The sequence below is a fragment of the Ranitomeya imitator genome, chromosome 4 (assembly GCF_032444005.1).
Source record: "Ranitomeya imitator isolate aRanImi1 chromosome 4, aRanImi1.pri, whole genome shotgun sequence".
Lineage (NCBI taxonomy): Eukaryota > Metazoa > Chordata > Amphibia > Anura > Dendrobatidae > Ranitomeya > Ranitomeya imitator.
In genome coordinates, this window is record NC_091285.1 from 643,395,122 (window position 1) to 643,415,943 (window position 20,822).

At 42.5% G+C, this 20,822-nt stretch overlaps 1 protein-coding gene across 1 annotated transcript in view; it reads left to right on the plus strand.

Annotated features, from left to right (window-relative positions):
* The window catches only part of PLAT (plasminogen activator, tissue type), a 47,582-nt gene that overhangs the window by 5,696 nt on the left and 21,064 nt on the right, over positions 1-20,822 (plus strand). Inside the window, exons 2-5 of the mRNA XM_069766910.1 lie at positions 13,827-13,907; positions 16,656-16,739; positions 18,201-18,243; positions 20,199-20,330. Of these exons, the coding sequence (XP_069623011.1) occupies positions 13,899-13,907; positions 16,656-16,739; positions 18,201-18,243; positions 20,199-20,330 (268 nt within the window). The 5' untranslated portion in view covers positions 13,827-13,898. The remainder of the gene's footprint in view (positions 1-13,826; positions 13,908-16,655; positions 16,740-18,200; positions 18,244-20,198; positions 20,331-20,822) is intronic.

Here is a 20,822-nt window from a genome sequence, read left to right on the forward strand (position 1 = left end):
TCTGCCATGTCCACCGGCACCCCCCCTCGATCCACGATCTCCAGCTCTCCAGTCCAGCTCACCCTACATGAGACTATGGTTAGAAAAAGGAAGTACTTAGCCTCGCATCCGCGTACACAGGGTTTTAACGCACACATAGCTAGACTAATCTCGTTAGAGATGATGCCCTACCGGTTAGTTGAAAGCGAAGCTTTCAAAGCCCTGATGGACTACGCTGTACCACGCTACGAGCTACCCAGTCGACACTTTTTTTCCAGAAAAGCCATCCCAGCCCTCCACCAGCATGTTAAAGAGCGCATCGTCCATGCACTCAGGCAATCTGTGAGCACAAAGGTGCACCTGACAACAGATGCATGGACCAGTAGGCATGGCCAGGGACGTTACGTGTCCATCACGGCACACTGGGTGAATGTTGTGGATGCAGGGTCCACAGGGGACAGCAAGTTTGGGACAGTTCTGCCTAGCCCACGGTCTAGGAAACAGTTGGCTGTAGCCGTTCGCTCCCCCTCCTCCTCCTCTTCGTCCTCCTGCAGAAGCGAGAGCTCGTCCACAGACCGCAGTTGCACAACCACTCCATCCGCAGCTGCCACTGTTGCACACCAGGTCTCCCATTATGGGGTAGCTACTGGCAAACGTCAGCAGGCTGTATTGGCTATGAAGTGTTTGGGCGACAACAGACACACCGCGGAAGTTCTGTCCGAGTTCTTGCAGAAAGAAACGCAGTCGTGGCTGGGCACTGTAGATCTTGAGGCAGGCAAGGTAGTGAGTGATAACGGAAGGAATTTCATGGCTGCCATCTCCCTTTCCCAACTGAAACACATTCCTTGCCTGGCTCACACCTTAAACCTGGTGGTGCAGTGCTTCCTGAAAAGTTATCCGGGGTTATCCGACCTGCTCCTCAAAGTGCGTGGACTTTGCTCACATATCCGCCGTTCGCCCGTACACTCCAGCCGTATGCAGACCTATCAGCGTTCTTTGAACCTTCCCCAGCATCGCCTAATCATAGACGTTGCAACAAGGTGGAACTCAACACTGCACATGCTTCAGAGACTGTGTGAACAGAGGCGGGCTGTTATGTTTTTGTGGGAGGATACACATACACGGGCAGGCAGTAGGATGGCAGACATGGAGTTGTCAGGTGTGCAGTGGTCGAAGATTCAAGACATGTGTCAAGTCCTTCAGTGTTTTGAGGAATGCACACGGCTGGTTAGTGCAGACAACGCCATAATAAGCATGAGCATCCCCCTAATGCGTCTGCTGATGCAAAGTTTGACGCACATAAAGGATCAGGCGTCTGCAGCTGAGGAAGAGGAAAGCCTTGATGACAGTCAGCCATTGTCTGGCCAGGGCAGTGTACAGGATGAGGTAGCGGGCGAAGAGGAGGAGGAGGACGAGGAGGATGATGGGGATGATTATATTTTTAATGAGGAAGCTTTTCCGGGGCCACTGGAAATTGGTGGCGCGGCAAGGCCGGGTTCTGGTTTTTTGAGGGACACAAGTGACGTGGATTTGCCTGAAACTGCCCCTCAACCAAGCACAACCGCAGATTTGAGAACTGGAACTTTGGCCCACATGGCGGATTATGCCTTACGTATCCTCAAAAGGGACACACGCATAACTAAAATGATGAATGATGACGATTACTGGTTGGCCTGCCTCCTTGATCCTCGCTATAAAGGCAAATTGCAAAATATAATGCCACATGAGAACTTGGAACTAATATTAGCAATCAAACAATCAACTCTTGTTGACCGTTTGCTTCTGGCATTCCCTGCACACAGCGCCCGTGATCGTTCTCACACGAGCTGCAGGGGCCAGCAGACCAGAGGAGTTAGAGGGGCACACATCAGAAGTGGCGTTGGCCAGAGGGGTTTTCTGACCAGGTTGTGGAGTGATTTTGCTATGACCGCAGACAGGACAGGTACTGCAGCATCAATTCAAAGTGACAGGCGACAACATTTGTCCAGTATGGTTACAAACTATTTTTCATCCCTTATCGATGTTCTCCCTCAACCGTCATTCCCATTTGATTACTGGGCATCAAAATTAGACACCTGGCCAGAATTGGCAGAATATGCATTGCAGGAGCTTGCTTGCCCTGCAGCTAGTGTCCTATCAGAAAGAGTATTCAGTGCTGCAGGTTCAATACTAACAGAAAAAAGGACTCGTCTGGCTACCCAAAATGTAGATGATCTAACCTTCATTAAAATGAACCACAACTGGATTTCGAAATCTTTTGCCCCACCTTGCCCGGCTGACACCTAGCTTTCCTATGAAAAGGTCTTGCCTGTGGACTATTCTGAATGCCTTTTCCAATCTCGTAATTTTCTGCACCTGATTGTCCAGCAAACGACATGTTTACACCTCACTAAATGGCCAAACTCCCCACACGGGGCCGTGGTATCGACACTTGGCGACAGCACCCGTGAGAGTGCAGTTTGTCTGAAGAGGTGGGTGAGCCCGCTTTTGGTCGACGGCACTGCCACTGGGTCCCTCCTAGTACAATAAAGTGTCTCTGGCGGTGGTGGTGCGCACCCAACGTCAGACACACCGTTGTAATATGAGGGGCCCTGGGCCTGTACCGCCGGCCACAAGACAGTTTCCCCCCACCCCAGCTCAAACAGTGCTCTACCACTTGCAAAATTATCTCACAGCTCCACCAATGTTTAGTCTATGCGCTGACATCCTTCAATGCCTGCCACTGACAATACCATTGTATTGACATTTTTGTTATGTTAGGCCTTCGATGCCTGTCTGTGGTCACTCCTTCCACTAGGCCTCCACTGACCACACCACTGCTGCCCGTGTACCCCTGTAACCAATTTAAAATTGCCTACAGCCATGTGTTATTATTTTAGGCCTTCGATGCCTGTCTGCGGTCACTCCTTCCACTAGGCCTCCACTGACCACACCACTGCTGCCCGTGTACCCCTGTAACCAATTTAAAATTGCCTACAGCCATGTGTTATTATTTTAGGCCTTCGATGCCTGTCTGCGGTGACTCCTTCCAGTAGGCCTCCACTGACCACACCACTGCTGCCCGTGTACCCCTGGAACCAATTTAAAATTGCCTACAGCCATGTGTTATTATTTTAGACCTTTGATGCCTGTCTGCGGTCACTCCTTCCACTAGGCCTCCACTGACCACACCACTGCTGCCCGTGTACCCCTGGAACCAATTTAAAATTGCCTACAGCCATGTGTTATTATTTTAGGCCTTCGATGCCTGTCTGCGGTGACTCCTTCCACTAGGCCTCCACTGACCACACCACTGCTGCCCGTGTACCCCTGGAACCAATTTAAAATTGCCTACAGCCATGTGTTATTATTTTAGGCCTTCGATGCCTGTCTGCGGTCACTCCTTACAATATGCCTCCACTGACCACACCACTGCTGCCCGTGTACCCCTGGAACCAATTTACAATTGCCTACAGCCAGCCCAATTTTTTTACTTTAGGCCTTCGATGCCTGTCTGCGGTCATTCCTTCCACTAGCCCTCCACTGACCACACCACTGCTGCCCGTGTACCCCTGGAACCAATTTAAAATTGCCTACAGCCATGTGTTATTATTTTAGGCCTTCGATGCCTGTCTGCGGTCACTCCTTCCACTAGGCCTCCACTGACCACACCACTGCTGCCCGTGTACCCCTGGAACCAATTTAAAATTGCCTACAGCCATGTGTTATTATTTTAGGCCTTCGATGCCTGTCTGCGGTCACTCCTTCCACTAGGCCTCCACTGACCACACCACTGCTGCCCGTGTACCCCTGGAACCAATTTAAAATTGCCTACAGCCATGTGTTATTATTTTAGGCCTTCGATGCCTGTCTGCGGTGACTCCTTCCACTAGGCCTCCACTGACCACACCACTGCTGCCCGTGTACCCCTGGAACCAATTTAAAATTGCCTACAGCCATGTGTTATTATTTTAGGCCTTCGATGCCTGTCTGCGGTCACTCCTTCCACTAGGCCTCCACTGACCACACCACTGCTGCCCGTGTACCCCTGGAACCAATTTAAAATTGCCTACAGCCATGTGTTATTATTTTAGGCCTTCGATGCCTGTCTGCGGTCACTCCTTCCACTAGGCCTCCACTGACCACACCACTGCTGCCCGTGTACCCCTGGAACCAATTTAAAATTGCCTACAGCCATGTGTTATTATTTTAGGCCTTCGATGCCTGTCTGCGGTCACTCCTTCCACTAGGCCTCCACTGACCACACCACTGCTGCCCGTGTACCCCTGGAACCAACATCAGAAAATATAAAAATAAGTATTTTGCTTATAAAAAAGAAAATACTGGAGAGATATCAAATGCAGACATTTTAACATTAAAAACAAACACATACAACAAAAATCTGGTACAGTACTAAAAATGGCCACCAGCTACAATAACTTTCTCCTGCAAGTAGTTAACTGAAAGTTTTTTTCAATTTAAAACACAGATATGGCATCCACCGAGTGTTGTCCTGTCGCGTCTTCTTTATATTATTGCCAAGAAGATGCAAAACAATGAACATAATAAAATCATTATTTACCAAAAAAATAGAGTAAGTCAAAACCACATTGCAAATAAACATTCATTACAAATAAAGAAGCAGGGCGCGTCCGAGGGTGAGTATATACCTAATAAGAATATAATCACCCTCGGACGCGCCCTGCTTCTTTCCGACAGCCTTCCTTCCTAAGAATCAGCCCTTACGTGGTGTAGAGAGAGGGTTTGTTACACTCCAAGGTGTTCCCCAGGTTGCCTTTCCTGAGCTTCGATCTTCATGCTCTCGTTTAGTAGTTGTCGGAAAGTAGGCTGCATTAGGCCTACAAATTGGGTATGGGGTGGAGAGAGATGGTGTGTTACACTCCAGGGTGTTCCCCAGGTTTCCTTGCCATTGCTTCGGTCTTCCGACTCTCGTTTAGTAGTTGTAGAAAACTACACTGCATTAGGCCTACAAAATGGGTATCGGGTGGAGAGAGATGGTGTGTTACACTCCAAGGTGTTCTCCAGGTTGCCTTTCCTGAGCTTCGATCTTCCGGCTCTCGTTTAGTAGTTGTTGGAAACTACACTGCATTAGGCCTACAAATTGGGTATGGGGTGTAGAGAGATGGTGTGTTCCACTCCAAGGTGTTCCCCAGGTTTCCTTGCCATTGCTTCGGTCTTCCAACTCTCGTTTAGTAGTTGTAGAAAACTACACTGCATTAGGCCTACAAATTGGCTATGGGGTGTAGAGAGATGGTGTGTTACACTCCAAGGTGTTCTCCAGGTTGCCTTTCCTGAGCTTCGATCTTCCGGCTCTCGTTTAGTAGTTGTTGGAAACTACACTGCATTAGGCCTACAAATTCGGTATGGGGTGTAGAGAGATGGTGTGTTCCACTCCAAGGTGTTCCCCAGGTTTCCTTGCCATTGCTTCGGTCTTCCGACTCTCGTTTAGTAGTTGTAGAAAACTACACTGCATTAGGCCTACAAATTGGGTATGGGGTGTAGAGAGATGGTGTGTTCCACTCCAAGGTGTTCTCCAGGTTGCCTTTCCTGAACTTCTATCTTCAGGCTCTCATTAAATTGTGGTTAAACGGAACAACTGCATTTGGCGTACTAGTTGGTTTGGGGCCTACTATCGGTGTCTGCCACTCCTTGCTGTTCTCCTGGTTTCCTGTCCTGAAATTCCGTTTTCAGACGCTCGTTGAGTAGTTGTTAATGTTAGACTGCATTTGGCCTACTAGTTGGGTTGGGGCCTACTATCGGTGTGTGCCACTCCTTGCTGTTCTCCTCCACTGAACAAAGCTGTGCCGCCTGTTTACTACGGTTGCCAATTTTGAACTGCATTTCGACTACTTACTGATTTGGGCCTACTCTCTGTGTCAGCCTCTCATTCCAGTTGTCCTCCACTGCAATGCCCCCTGGTTATTCCTGTGTTACCAATTTTGAACTGCATTTAGCCAACTTTATTCTTTGGGCCTATATCTGTGTTTCCTCCTCATCCTGCCCATTGCCCAGCCAGTGATAGATGAGTCTGCTGGTACATTGACCCATAACGCAACATTCCCCGTGCACGCTACACAACAACATTGTGACCCTGCTGAAAGTCAGGTTGCTCTTCCCACATACCATACCACCTTACACGGGGACAAAGAGGAAGGTGCAGATGAAAGTGCAGGTTCCTTCATCAGGTGGGGGGAGGAATACTAGTTGGCGACGTCACTGGCACAGGGCCTCTCATAGTACGCAAAAGTGTTGCTGCCGGTGGCAGGCGCCCCCGCCGTGCAAACACACCGCTGTACTTTGAGGGGCCCTGTGCCAGTGCCAATGCCAACGAGTGGGCCCCCCCTGCTTGCTCAGGTTCACAGCACTTGCAAAGTTGAAATACTTACCTCTCCCTGCTCCACTGCCGTGACGTGGTCCAGATTTCCTGGGCCCACTAATTACTTGAACCAGCCCTACCCACCACAACTTTAGCCAAATGACCCCCAATTTCAAATGCCTTCCAATTATTATAAGGTAAATTACGCTTGACAAGCTTCATTAAGAAGAATGGATGGTTTTGACATTAAAATGGGCACTCTAGGTGTTTTCCTGGCCCCCAATCACTGCCGACTATGCTGCCCCATTGACTTGCATTGGGTTTCGTGTTTCGGTCGATCCCGACTTTACGTCATAATCGGCCGATTTCACTCGACCCGACTTTTGAGATAGTCGGGTTTCGCGAAACCTGGCTCGACTCTAAAAAGGTCAAGGTCGCTCAACTCTAGTCTCCATATATCAGTGCACAGAACGTAGTCTCCAATATCTGTTCTCTATATCATGTATAGGATGTAGTCTCCAATATATAATTTATATAATAGGACTGTTCTCTTTATCAGTTCTGTATATCAGGATATAGGCGCAGTCTTCACTAGACAAATGATAAATTATTTCTATCATAGGACTGTTCTTTGGCCTGTATATCAGTGCATAGGACACAGTCTCTGGTATATACCATAATAGGACTGTTCTTTATATATATATATATATATATTAGCATTGTATATCAGTATATAAGATGCAGTCTTGGTTTATACTGTATATATTATTTATATAATAGGACTGTTCTCTGTATATCAGTGTATAAGACCCAGTCTTTGATATCTATACATACAATATATATAAATTATATTATAGGACGGTTCTGTGATCTGCATATCAGTGTATGAGAGGCAATATCCTGGGCATATACAGTGTGTACATATATCTATGATCCATAGACTGCATCCTATACACCAATTTAAAAAATTAATATTGAGAACAGTCCTATCTCTCTCTCTCTCTATATATATATAATCTGTGTAATAGGACTGTTCTCAGTATAAATTTTTATATCAGTGTATAGGATGCAGTCTACAGTACATACAGTTCTTATAATTTGTATAATAGGACTGTTCTGTGGTCTGTATATTAGTGTATAGGATGCAATCTCCTGGTCATATACAATTTATGTGTATATATATATATATATATATATATATATATATATATATATATATATAATTTAAATAATAGGATTGTTTTCTATATCAGCTCTGTATATCAGTGTATAGGATGCAGCATCCTTTATACACAGTACCTGTCATTTACATAATAGGACTGTTCTTTGGTCTTTATATTAGTATATGGGACATAGCGTCTGGTATATATATATATATTTATTTTTTTAATATAAAAGGACATTTCCATCAGATGTGCACATCTCCGTGGTATAACACTCTACTGTACATGTGGGTTGTGCCCGGTGCCCCTCTTGGGGTCAGATATCGGTACAGCGAGGAGCTGGATGTGATTGCTGTGCAGGTCAGATAAGCGTTATCAGCCGCAGGAGGACATCACTGTAAACAAGCCAGAACGGCCATAAGTAGAGTATGATCCTCGGTATTCTACCTAGGTGTTATGCGTATACATAGAAATGATGATTATGTAATCACGGGGGACCCTACTACTGGGAGGCCATGAAGCCTGTTGCTATGGGCTTGTCACGTCGTCACCACAAAGTATGTGCTCTTTTGTCTGGTGCAGCACAATATTACAAGTCACCCGATGAGATCACTGGGCACCTGTATCCCCCAGAGCTGAAAGCTGTTTTTACTGCAGATCTCGACTATTACTAATGGACCAGAGCCGCCTACATGTTCTAGACACCATAATATAGCACAAGGCTGGTAAACCATGAGTGGTCCCGTCATGTGGGCATCTCAGGGCCTCTTCCTTCCTGTAAACCATGAGTGGTCCCATCATGTGGGCATCTCTGGGCCTCTTCCTTCCTGTAAACCATGAGTGGTCCCGTCATGTGGGCATCTCTGGGCCTCTTCCTTCCTGTATGGAGCAGGCCATGACTGTCAACACCTGCCTGGGTGATGTCATGTTCATCAAAAGGAAGGAAATTCTCACTCATGATCCAACGATCCGTCCTCCTTTTGACCATTTTAGTCCCATGCTTAGGCTCAGATCAGGTAGACTGCCTCCCTGTCCCGTCAGGTGCAGGGTTAATAGACTTTCGCTGAAGATGATAGTAACATAGTAACATAGTAACATAGTTAGTAAGGCCGAAAAAAGACATTTGTCCATCCAGTTAAGCCTATATTCCATCATAATAAATCCCCAGATCTACGTCCTTCTACAGAACCTAATAATTGTATGATACAATATTGTTCTGCTCCAGGAAGACATCCAGGCCTCTCTTGAACCCCTCGACTGAGTTCGCCATCACCACCTCCTCAGGCAAGCAATTCCAGATTCTCACTGCCCTAACAGTAAAGAATCCTCTTCTATGTTGGTGGAAAAACCTTCTCTCCTCCAGACGCAAAGAATGCCCCCTTGTGCCCGTCACCTTCCTTGGTATAAACAGATCCTCAGCGAGATATTTGTATTGTCCCCTTATATACTTATACATGGTTATTAGATCGCCCCTCAGTCGTCTTTTTTCTAGACTAAATAATCCTAATTTCGCTAATCTATCTGGGTATTGTAGTTCTCCCATCCCCTTTATTAATTTTGTTGCCCTCCTTTGTACTCTCTCTAGTTCCATTATATCCTTCCTGAGCACCGGTGCCCAAAACTGGACACAGTACTCCATGTGCGGTCTAACTAGGGATTTGTACAGAGGCAGTATAATGCTCTCATCATGTGTATCGAGACCTCTTTTAATGCACCCCATGATCCTGTTTGCCTTGTCAGCTGCTGCCTGGCACTGGCTGCTCCAGGTAAGTTTATCATTAACTAGGATCCCCAAGTCCTTCTCCCTGTCAGATTTACCCAGTGGTTTCCCGTTCAGTGTGTAATGGTGATATTGATTCCTTCTTCCCATGTGTATAACCTTACATTTATCATTGTTAAACCTCATCTGCCACCTTTCAGCCCAAGTTTCCAACTTATCCAGATCCATCTGTAGCAGAATACTATCTTCTCTTGTATTAACTGCTTTACATAGTTTTGTATCATCTGCAAATATCGATATTTTACTGTGTAAACCTTCTACCAGATCATGCATGATGCATCAGTCCATCAGCGGTAATCTGAGGCATGCCTCGCTTCTTGAGGTGGATGATCCAGGTGTAATTTACCTTCTCTGACACTTACACATTCTCTTATTGAACACTTTCCCCGTGAGTCACATCACATGATGATCTCACCAACCACCAATGCCAGCGACACCACCTGTGCCGGAGACAAGGGGATATTGTATCTGAGGACCTGTCCTTTGTATTCTCACCATGTTCTCTGCATTATTTCTGCCTAACATACAGCTCTGATCTATACAGACGCACGCCATAGCAAACACGTCGCCCGTAGGCTACAATGTAATATATATACATATATATATATATATATATATATATATACATATATATATATATATATATATATGATTTCTTGCAGGATGCTTCTGAATTAAAAAGAAAACTTTGCATTTCAATACAGCTAATGAAATATATAGCAGTGCCCATCGGTAAAAATGGCAGAACTTGGGTCTGTTACAGTCTATGCATGCTGTTGAACATATGCACTGGCACCCACAATCTGAGACTGATTTGTACAATGCCTTCTGATAACTCAGTAATATCAACGTTTGGTCCATTGTCAGATCTAGGTCTGGGTTCTGAATATACGTAATTCAGGAAAAATTCTAACCCTGGTCAGATTGGTGGTGACACACGTTGCCCAGCCAAAGATGGCTGTATGCAGCTGCTAACTATTAATATTATTTATTATTATAGCGCCATTTATTCCATGGCGCTTTACATGTGAAAAGGGGTATACGTAATAAAAAAATCAAGTAGAATAATCTTATTTTATTTATATAACGCCAACATATTCCGCAGCACTTTACAATTCACTGATTGTTGCAAATGAATGGGGTTGAATTGCATCCTGCCGGGTCCTGCTACCGTCACATGTAATTTCCAAAAACTCCAAATTTTTGTGACTTGTTTGTTGCCGTCATGGTACCTTGCGGGTCACACTGTGACCCCATTCACTTGCAATATGCTGCAATATAGCAGCGGCATACAGTGATTTTTGGCCTCGCGACCTGTGTTGCAGCCAAAGCTGCCCTGTAGTCCTAGACTTGCTTAGGTCAGACCATGACTTAGTATTGCCATGCACACACTGAGATTAGTCTTAAAAAAGGTCCCCAGAGACCAGAGCCCCCACAGATCATAAAGTCTTAGAATATCCTAATGCCGTTATTTTTTAAGATGAAAATTAATTATCTGGTTCAGAAAATGCTATTAAATGGCATCAGATAATGGCCTATTATTTCAAATGGCTTTTTTTCACATCACTATCTATATTTAAAGTCCTTTATTTGCGATTTATGTCAATTAACCACCTGAGCTGAGAGAGCTACAAAAAGCTTCTCTATCTCTGGAGGAATGGGTATATCCACGCATTACTGGGACTTCCAATTGATTTCTGTTGGAAATGTGTAATGCTTCATTTCTCCTGTGGGGGAGCTGTGGGGAAATTGAACACTACACCATTAGGTACAACAGCTAATGAGTGAGTGAGATAGCAATGAGGGAATACTACGATCATATTATTTTTTAGGGAATCACAAAAAAGGATTGCCTACCATGGATAACCTTGTAATAATTCAGTGTAATTGCTGCAGAGATGAAAACTATTTTCAATTTAAAAGATGTTGCATAATTTTTTTGGTTTGCATGAAAAAAATAACCCTACAGAGCAGAATATATGTGATTTCCATAACCAAGTCTTGAAGTAATTATCTTGACTTCACTGACTTGACTGTGCCATGATTCATAGTAACCAGACTCCTACTTCATCCCTCGCTCTAATCTGTCCACTAGCCCCAGTGATGAAGAAACTACGTGGAGTCTTTCATTCTAAGGAAAGTGGTACACACAAAATGAACATTGATTTATCGGCCATTTTTGGAGCACTTTGTGGATTAATTTAAGCCAGGTCAGAAATCTAATTTGGCTGGGGGTGAGAGGCCTCTGACAGAGAGTTTAAGGGTTAACATGTCTCCTTGTGAAGAGTACCAAATCGGCATAAGGAGACGGAAAGGCCATGCAATGCTCCTCTGGTAATTTAAATATGCAAATTGCCTCTTCAGAAAGAAAGAGTGCTGGAACTCTATTGCCACCTATTGGACTTAGACCCACTGTCAGAGGTCTCTCACCCAATCTACTTAGTTTCCTTGATTTGCACTGATGAGGGGCAAATACCCTGAAACAGTGGAGTTTCTGGTTTGGCTTTTCATCCTAAATCATGTGGCATGTTTCGTTAAAGGGTTGTTATTGACTTTTAGCATTGCTATATCCGGTAGATGGCTCTAGATTTACAGTCCTCTTCCTCTCTGAAGAGGTGATTTCTTCTGTGTCTTGCTTGGCAAATGATTAAGCGTAAACGTAGGCACTACTAACGGGGTGGTGCTCAAGTAGGGGCCCTATAGATATTTGCTTGGCAAATGGGCAGGCTAAACAGCCAACATATCTTATAATATATGGAGAATGTTTTACCCTACCCTACATCAAGCTCTTATTTTTTTTTCTGAGGTTTCCTAATAGTAATAATGGTTTCCTATTGCAGAGGATGCTGTTTACCGTAATAGGGTACTGTCATACACCCGTTGGGTATCAGTTCTGAGGCTAAAAGATAAGACTAGCTAAAATTTGCAAAACATTAGATTAGTGCCAGAGTTCATTTAACCATTCATGCCCTAGATGTGTAGTTTCAGCCCTTAACAGATGAAAAATTTCAACCTGGCAGATCAAAATTTTGTCAGGCAACAGTTTACAGTCGGCCATTGTGAAAATTCATTTCTTCGCAACGATCTCTAACTGGAGATTACTTCATTGATTTGTAGGATACTGGTCAATATTTTGTGGCTACTGGATGGGAGCCCTACAAACTGATTCTTACCTGCTGGCATCGCCGGCGTGTCTTCCGACAAATCAGAAGACACGCTGGAGAAGAGAGTCCCCCACCTCAAATTTATGGTCTCAAATACTTTGCCCCCACTACAAGGAGCTAGATATAAGTGTCCTGCCAAGTCACATGTTTCCAGCTCACGTCAAATTCATCTTTATATAGGCGGAACCTATTTAGAAGTCTATTTTAGGTGTTCTATTTTTTGTTGTGGTTTTATGTTTTTAGTTCACCATTGTGGACGAGGTTTAGATCTTCCATATGTTTTCGCCCAATTCACCATTTGTGAATTTTTAAAAAGTTGCCAAATCTGTTGAAAATCTACTTCAGTCCTACCCTGGGGTGATGTCTACATATGGAGTCTATGTACGGAAGAAATGTTTGCAAAACACGTGACTTTTTGCGCTGGAAAGTCACACAAACTGTTAGAAAAAGAGACCATTTTTTTTCACTTTGTGATGCGAAACAAAAACACTAGTGAATGCCAGAAGATAAAATTAGAAAAGTGATAAAGAATCCTAAAGTGATGAATTGGGGACAAAATCACTCCAGGAGGGGAACTGGAGCATATTTGCTAAAGAATTTGGGTACTTTCCGAAAAGTTGATGAATCAGCTGAAAATATCTGGAAAGCCTAAACACCAATCACAATTGTGAAAAAAACAAAACATATAGACAAATGCATAAAAAAGTGGCTTTTTCGAAAGGCTCAAACTAAAAAATGAAGTTGGCGCAAACAAAAAACAAGCTCTAAACTAGATTAAAACAGGTGAACTAGCAATAATGGATCGAATTCAAAGAGTATTGTTCAATTTATTTTCTATTGAATGGGAACAGAAATTATAATTTTCACATCTTATTCGCCATCAATGTGATCTTTCTACATGATGGACCAAAAGATGGGCAGATGTTTTGTGTTGATTGATATTTTAGAGGTTATATTCCTGGTGATGACAACCTATTAAGAGACCTGGAGGGGGGCAATTTTCCAGCCAATCAATGTAGTCAGCATGAGTAAATACATAGTGATAGATGTAAAACCGATGGATTAGATTTAGCAAGAGCCATAAACAGATCTTAGGCTGGCGTCCACTCATTCTCTGCTCATGTAAAGTACTTAAAATTCCACTTAATACCCAGTTAACTCCTTAAGTTTCCACAGATCTCGTTTATATATGTTGACTACGTGACGTATTACTTGTCTAACATTTGAAGTCCGCACACTCATCCTCTGGTCTTTATGTCTCTATAACTTCCTTTATATGATCCCTCTTCCTCTCTGTGACTTGTTGTGGTCCTCTATTAGGACTCTCCTCCTCCTCCTACACATGTCCCTCCGCCTGCCTATCTCCTTTCTTTCTCCCCGATGACTAACCCTAAAGTAATGCTGTCCTCTGTCTTTTCTCTTAGCAGCTGCTCACAGACTTCTAGGAGGACACATAGCTTACAGACTACAGAAGGTCTAGCAAGGAGTCTCCAACCATGGAGAAGGTAAGTGGACAAGCAATGGCTGTGAATTTTAAGGGATCGAAATGGGATACTTCTAGCATCTGATGACCTGTGCTTGCCAATTTTCTGATTTAAAATGGTGAAAAAATGTATATTTGTGAGAGGCAGTAGAAAAACCAGGTTGCATGTGAAGGAGACCAAGTTCTGAAGAAGCAAAACCCTCAACAAGGGTTGAAACCTCTTCCTTCCTTATGTCCTAAGAGCAGAGGCTAATGTGAAGTTCCTTGGCCCCAATACATAATTTGTAGCACCCACCATCCCCACACCTACCATGTACCATTTATAATGTTGATGTCTTGATATACCACCAAGACCCTATTAGCCATCTGGACCCATGTATATCTAACAGAGAAAATGGATGTAATCTGGATTCTTCCTACTAGGAAAGGTCAGTTCTTTCTCTGAAGGACCACTTACGTTTTTTCTCTGAAGGACCACTTACGTTTTTTCTCTGAAGGACCACTTACGTTTATGCATTACATAGGTGCCCCATGATTGCAATGGGCTATTTACTAAGTGGCAATAACTTTTGGTTCAGTTATGAGTTAAAATAAAAAAAACATTGATAGAGTGCTTGTGTTTGGGGAGTAGGGTAAGTATGATCCATCAGAAATGCAGAGAATACCGCCAAGAACCCAGCCAAGAGTAGGCCAAAGAAAACATAGGAATCTCTAAAAATACTTGCTGCTCGGATTCATCATTGTGTATTCCCAGAAAACCCATTCGATTGATTACAAGAACCCGCCTCCTCCCCCCAACCATCCCCACTGCTAAATTTTATTTTTCTAGATATGGGGCATCGCCTTTGACCCTACAGAAACAAACTGTTAAAAAGAGAAGAAAAAAAACCCACAAAACTATTTCCCGTAAAGCCAAAATGTGTCTGATGACAATCTTGCTCCATTGAGGTCATCTGGATGTATTCCAATAAGGAGACAACTACATGAATTAATAATACTGTATTTAACATTTTTAATGACTAATCGCTGCCTCCGTTATACAGAAACTGAAGTTTAATCAAATATGCTAATTAGGGTGTTTGGTGCTCCCTGGGTGTGGCCAAGAGGCTCAGTGCACCTTTCCACACACTGGTTTTATTTGACACGCCTCCATAACTGGTGATTGACAGGCTTTCCCGAGCTTCCTCTGCTGACAAAGCTCACTCCAGGCAAAACTATGCTGTCAATCACCAGGGAATGAGGCAGAGACATGCAAAAGCAGTGGGTGGAACGAGGCACTGTGCCTCTTGGTCACACCCTGGGTGCACCAAGCATATGTGATTAAACTTCACTTTCTTCAGACTGGAGACAGCGATTAGAAGTGCAGTTTTTATAGGGGCTGTATCCCTTTTAAGGTTTTCTGCTTACTTTATACTGTCAGTTCAGGCTGACAGACTCTGTTTAAAACCTGAAGAAGAAAATACACAACACTTCATTTTCATTCCAAGTAGTTCAGGCTCTGAGCCAATTGGGAGATGCTCTACTAATTTGGAAGGTCAGACTAGGCCTGGAGCAATGTTTTCCTTCACTTTAAGATATAAACTCATGAGTCATGTGGTGACCCATAAAAATTCATGGTTTCAGACATATGTAGAGTTGCTTTTGGATGCAGCCCAACCACACTACTCAGATCTAACACAATAGGCCTAATTAAACAAGCTTCATGTGGAAAGTACAAAGATTTTCCCTTTTTTTCTGTGGTAAAAACACTGAGAAATTAAAGTTACATTTTATGATTGAATATTATTTTATTTATTGTTTTTCAGTAATGAGCTAAAAAAGTCATTAGTAAATATAAGCTCCAAAGTTTTTTCACTTCTGTGCTCTTAAGTTATTAGTATGACTTACTGCTAAGTGGACTAAGAGTATTTAGGATTAAATTACACCTGAATAAATTTAGTATTAGCAGTAGTAGTCTTATCCTGATATTATAGTTAATTTGCCAAATAATACCAGAACAGATATTTGTAGGGGAAGATATCGGTATGATGATAATGTAATTTAGCACACAGCTTTTTGTATCATTGACATGTATTTTAAATTAATTTTGAGACTAGCATGAGCCTGTGTTAGCTTTTTTAGCTTTGATCTCTCAAGATATTTTGGTAAATATATGACCAATCATGTAATCATAGAACATTAACACATGGCAATGTTCATGACTAGACAATCTGTATTTACTTTTGGGTGCAGATAGTCTTAAAACCGCATCCGGCATTTCCATAAATCCAAACACTTGTTGTCACATCCAGTAATGAAAACTTCAATGTAATAGTATGTGGTGGGCAAACAGAAGGTCTTTGTTACGGGAACTGTAGGCTTCACAGAACTGATATCGGGAATTCTTTTTTGCGTCATCTGATAAAATCACTAATGGCTATTTCCAGACCACACATAGTGATGACCATAAATTACACTGCAGTCATTCCTGGCCAGGAATCAAGGGATGAGATAGGAATGATATAGCGAACGTTGATAGGATACGATCAAAGCTGATAGGTTTGTAAGTACAGAGGCTTACGGACAGTCCTGGTTTATATCTTTCTAGAAAAACCTGTCTTGACGTTGTAAAGAAAAGAATGCTGTAGATATTTCTGCTCAATGTTATTTTTTAATAGTATCTCCAAATGCAGCTCCCGCATCCAAAAATATAGACTCTTTACATTACTTATTTGTCTTCTTTAATTATGGGTTAGACTTTCTTCACTATGCTTGTGTGTCCTTATTGCAGGTTCAAATAGGTCTTCTTGGACACCAAGCAATGACAATCTTATTGATCTTTCTCCTTGGTCAGATTGTATCATCCACTAAAGATGTAAGTAAATTCTTTAATTAATATTACATGACAATCCTACACTAGACAATATTTGATAACCTAGATAAGAAGAGCAACTATTTATAGTCCAAGAATCAGATTTTGTATTTCTATATAACTAAGATAGCATACCAGAGAGGCAGACCATGGTATTGCTGTAAAGTCCTTAAAGGAGTTCTCTAAGAATGTGATAAAGTGCTTTGTGTCATGTAATTTAAACACCAGCCCGTTCTAGTCACTTGTTGGAATAGACTTCAGTCTGAAAAAACCCTGCTCCTGAGACCTGTGTCTCAACTGACAGAGGAGCTGTATCATAAGCACACATAACGGCGCTGTGGGAGAAGGGCTGTGACAGAAGAAAAAATAAGTCTTTTTCTCAAGCCTCAGTCACCATGCTCAATCAGCTGAGAAGACTAATTCTTATATCATGGCCCTTCTCCGAGCTCACAGAGATATATGTGCTTACAATACAGCTCCTCTGTCATTGAGACACAGGTATCAGGAGCTGTGTTTTTTCAGACTGCAACACAATCTGACAGGTGTTACAAATCTGACATGCGTCACTTTTTGTGGTGATAGATCAGCAATGTTTCAACATATTGCCAAGATTCTGAGAGTGTTTATGGTGACACATTGTATTTTGTAGACAAAATATAAAAACAAAATGAGCAAATAATCCGCAGTAAATAAATAGCAATAGTGCATGAAAATATCATAGGATACTTAGTTAACATCATTTTGATATATAAAAAAAACATAAAAGCCATCCCACCACATCAAGGTGACCCTATTTGGAACGGTTCTAACGTCTAGAATGAAAACTTTATTATATATCAAATGACGTAAATATGAACAAGGGCTGAGCAGGATCGAGACCATGACTTATAGTCACCCAGCCATGGGGAGCTATATAAACGTAATGTCCAGTTATGTCATTATTTGCACAGAGTACAAAAACCTGAAACACAAACCTAAAGAGATGAACTGGAATATGCATGCAAATAAACAGACAAAACGTAAGATAAATACAGAATGAGCAACTATCCTGTAGTAAATAAATAGCAATAGTGCATGAAAATAACTTGGGGTACTTGGTGAACATAATTTTGAACAACAGCAATCCCACCACGACACAGTAACCCTAATAGGGTTGTTTTATAAAGACAACCACTGTCCATATACTCTATTGGGGCTTATGGATATCAGAGAAGAGGTTTGGTCCCACGGATGGGCTCATCCCTCTAGGAGCCAAATTAATGCATCACTATGTAGCGGTTGCTCGTACTTGGGACCCCAGTGTATTCACATATCTAGAAGACCACCAACAAATAGGTAGTTGTATATGATGATTAAAGTTTAAAGTTTTATCCAAAAATGACTTTTACCCCTTTGGGTACATCAGAATATTTTTACACCTTTATATCATCGTGCCTTTTAACACCTCTATTATTTATTTTCCAGGCCCTTCATCATCGAGAGAAGAGAGGAACCAGGGGATATAAATGTGATTATTTTGATTTTTTGTCTTGGGTGGGGTTTTATTGGTGAGGAACTAGATAAATGGAAACATTTGGTGGCCTATTAGCATGTTATAATATATAGGGGAGTTAAAGGTTAGCTTCAAGTCTAACTCTGACCAACCTCATTAATAGCTATAAATTTAGGGGTCATTGATGCAATTCGCAAAATCCAATGGGATACTCATGCAAGGGTCTAGGAAGCTCAAATATGAGACGATAGTTGGTGAAGACCTCTCATTTCACGGTAGTGTTTATCCCTGGCTAAGACATAAGTAACTCATCAGCCGCAGAGTCCAAAATAGTTTTATTTTGAGCCTTCAGAACTTTGACAAGGACGAAGAAAAATGTCCACAAGGACAACTAAAGCAGATCTACAGAGTGAGAGCTTCATCAAACATCTCCCAATATCTCAGTTTTTTTGCATTCCTGAAAGGGAAAGTCTCAATTGAACTATGAGTTCTAGAGGTGAGACCTGTCATGCAGCTGCAGTGCAGTACAGCGCAACCTCCACCAGGGGGAGCCTGGTAGGGAAGCCAGACTGCACACACAGAGCAACTGAACAGACGCCCCCTAGTGGCTAGAGCGAGGTCAGGAAAACCAAGCTCAACAGTACAAAAGGATTTAGACAGAATGGATAGTCAGGACATAGCAAGGGATCAGTAAACCAGGACGGGCAAAATACGGTACAATAGGGACAAACTGAAACGGAGTCAAAAAGCCAAGCCAAGAGATCAGAACCAGGGAGTCAAGCAGATATACACACAAACAAAGAGACACTGGGAAAGGGCAGGTAGGGGGAGATAACAGACACAGGACAAGTCAGGGTTCACAGTAGGACAAATCAAGGGCTTCCAGAGTCAGGTTCACACGCCAAAGACAGAGCCATAGCTGACACCACCCTCTGGATACCTGGAAGCTAAATAGCAAACCCGAGCCCAGAATGAAGCAGATCAAAGTTAACCCTTGACACGATCCACCCAGAGAAAGAGCAGACAAGACTAAACTCCGGAATGGATCATGACAAGACCTGATTCTATCAGGCTTGTATGACATACCCTACAGAGATGCCCCTTTGTTTTAGTGATTGGTAGAGTTTTTAACACTAGGACCACCATCAATCCGACACGTCAAAAGTTTTTTACATTTCTTCTTTTAAAAGAGGATTAACCGTTCAGACTTGTTGTGTAGCCCGAATGGCTGTCAAGATCTCAAAGAACCATGGGATTGAACTAAAGACCTAGAAACATAACAAATTAGTAAATAGTGTAAAAAATGGGTGTCATAAATGAAGAAGTATAAAAGAGGGTTTCACAGATGAAAAGCGGAAAAAAAATTGATGTAGTAAAAACTTAAAAAAATTAACATAATTCTACTACTAAGTAGTGCAAAAAAATGAATGTCTCAAATGAAGTAAAATAGTTGTCACAGATAAAAAAAAATGGTTGCACTAAAGACTTAAAATGATTATATTAGTAAATAATGGAAAAAATATGGGTGCTATAAATAAAAAAGTAAAAAAAAAGGAGTGTCGCAAATTAAAAAGTAGAAAAAATTGGTGTCACAGATGAAAAAAAGTAGAAAAAATGGGTAAACGAAAGACTCCCAAAAATAAACACAATTAGTAAATAGTGGCAAAAAATGGTGTCACAAATGAAAAAGTAGAAATAATGTGTGTCAAAGATGAAAAAGTATTACTGGCTAGTTAGCACAGTGGACGTTATATGTTCCAGCACCTATAAGCCTTGTTAAAGTTCTTTTGGTGGAACTACCACTGACAGAAAAAAAAACAACTTCTATTATTGGAATCCCTCTAAAATCATTAATGAACTGCTAATAGAACAAAACAGTGGTAAGGAAATCTTAAAGGGACCACATGGATTAATCCTTCAAGAGTGGCAGCAAGGTAATGGTTAATTAGTTAACTTTTCTTTCTCTACAGCTCTGTGCATGGAGAGACCCTCAGGAAGACTGTACACTGCTGGAGACACCTGGCTACGTCCTGCCGGTCGGAGGGTTGAGATCTGTCGCTGTGAGGAGGGAAGGAGCAGGTGTCACAGTGTGCCATTCAAGGGTAAGATGCTACCTGGGTCGTGGGTTCAAACATCTACATGGTGTTTCTATGTTGGATAAACCTTTCTGATACCTTGACATTTAAAAAATGAGTGCCACACAGTAAAAAGTTGATAGATGGGTGTCACAGATAAAGAAAGTATAAAAAATGGGTGTCACAGATGAAAAAGTTAAAAAAAAAAAGTACACTAATGAGCTAAAAAGATTAAGTGTATGCCCTCAACATCTCCCACCTTGACTACTTCAACCTCCTGCTTTGTGTCCCCCTAATAACACTCTCGCACCCCTCCAATCTATCCTAAACTCTTCTGTCCAACTAAACCACCTCTCCCCCCGCTATTCCCCGGCCTCTCCCCTCTGTCAATCCCTCCACTGGCTCCCCGTTGCTCAGACTCCACTACAAAACCCTAACCATGACGTACAAAGCCATCCACAACCTGTCTCCTCCATACATCAGTGACCTCATCTCCCGGTACTTACCTACACGCAACCT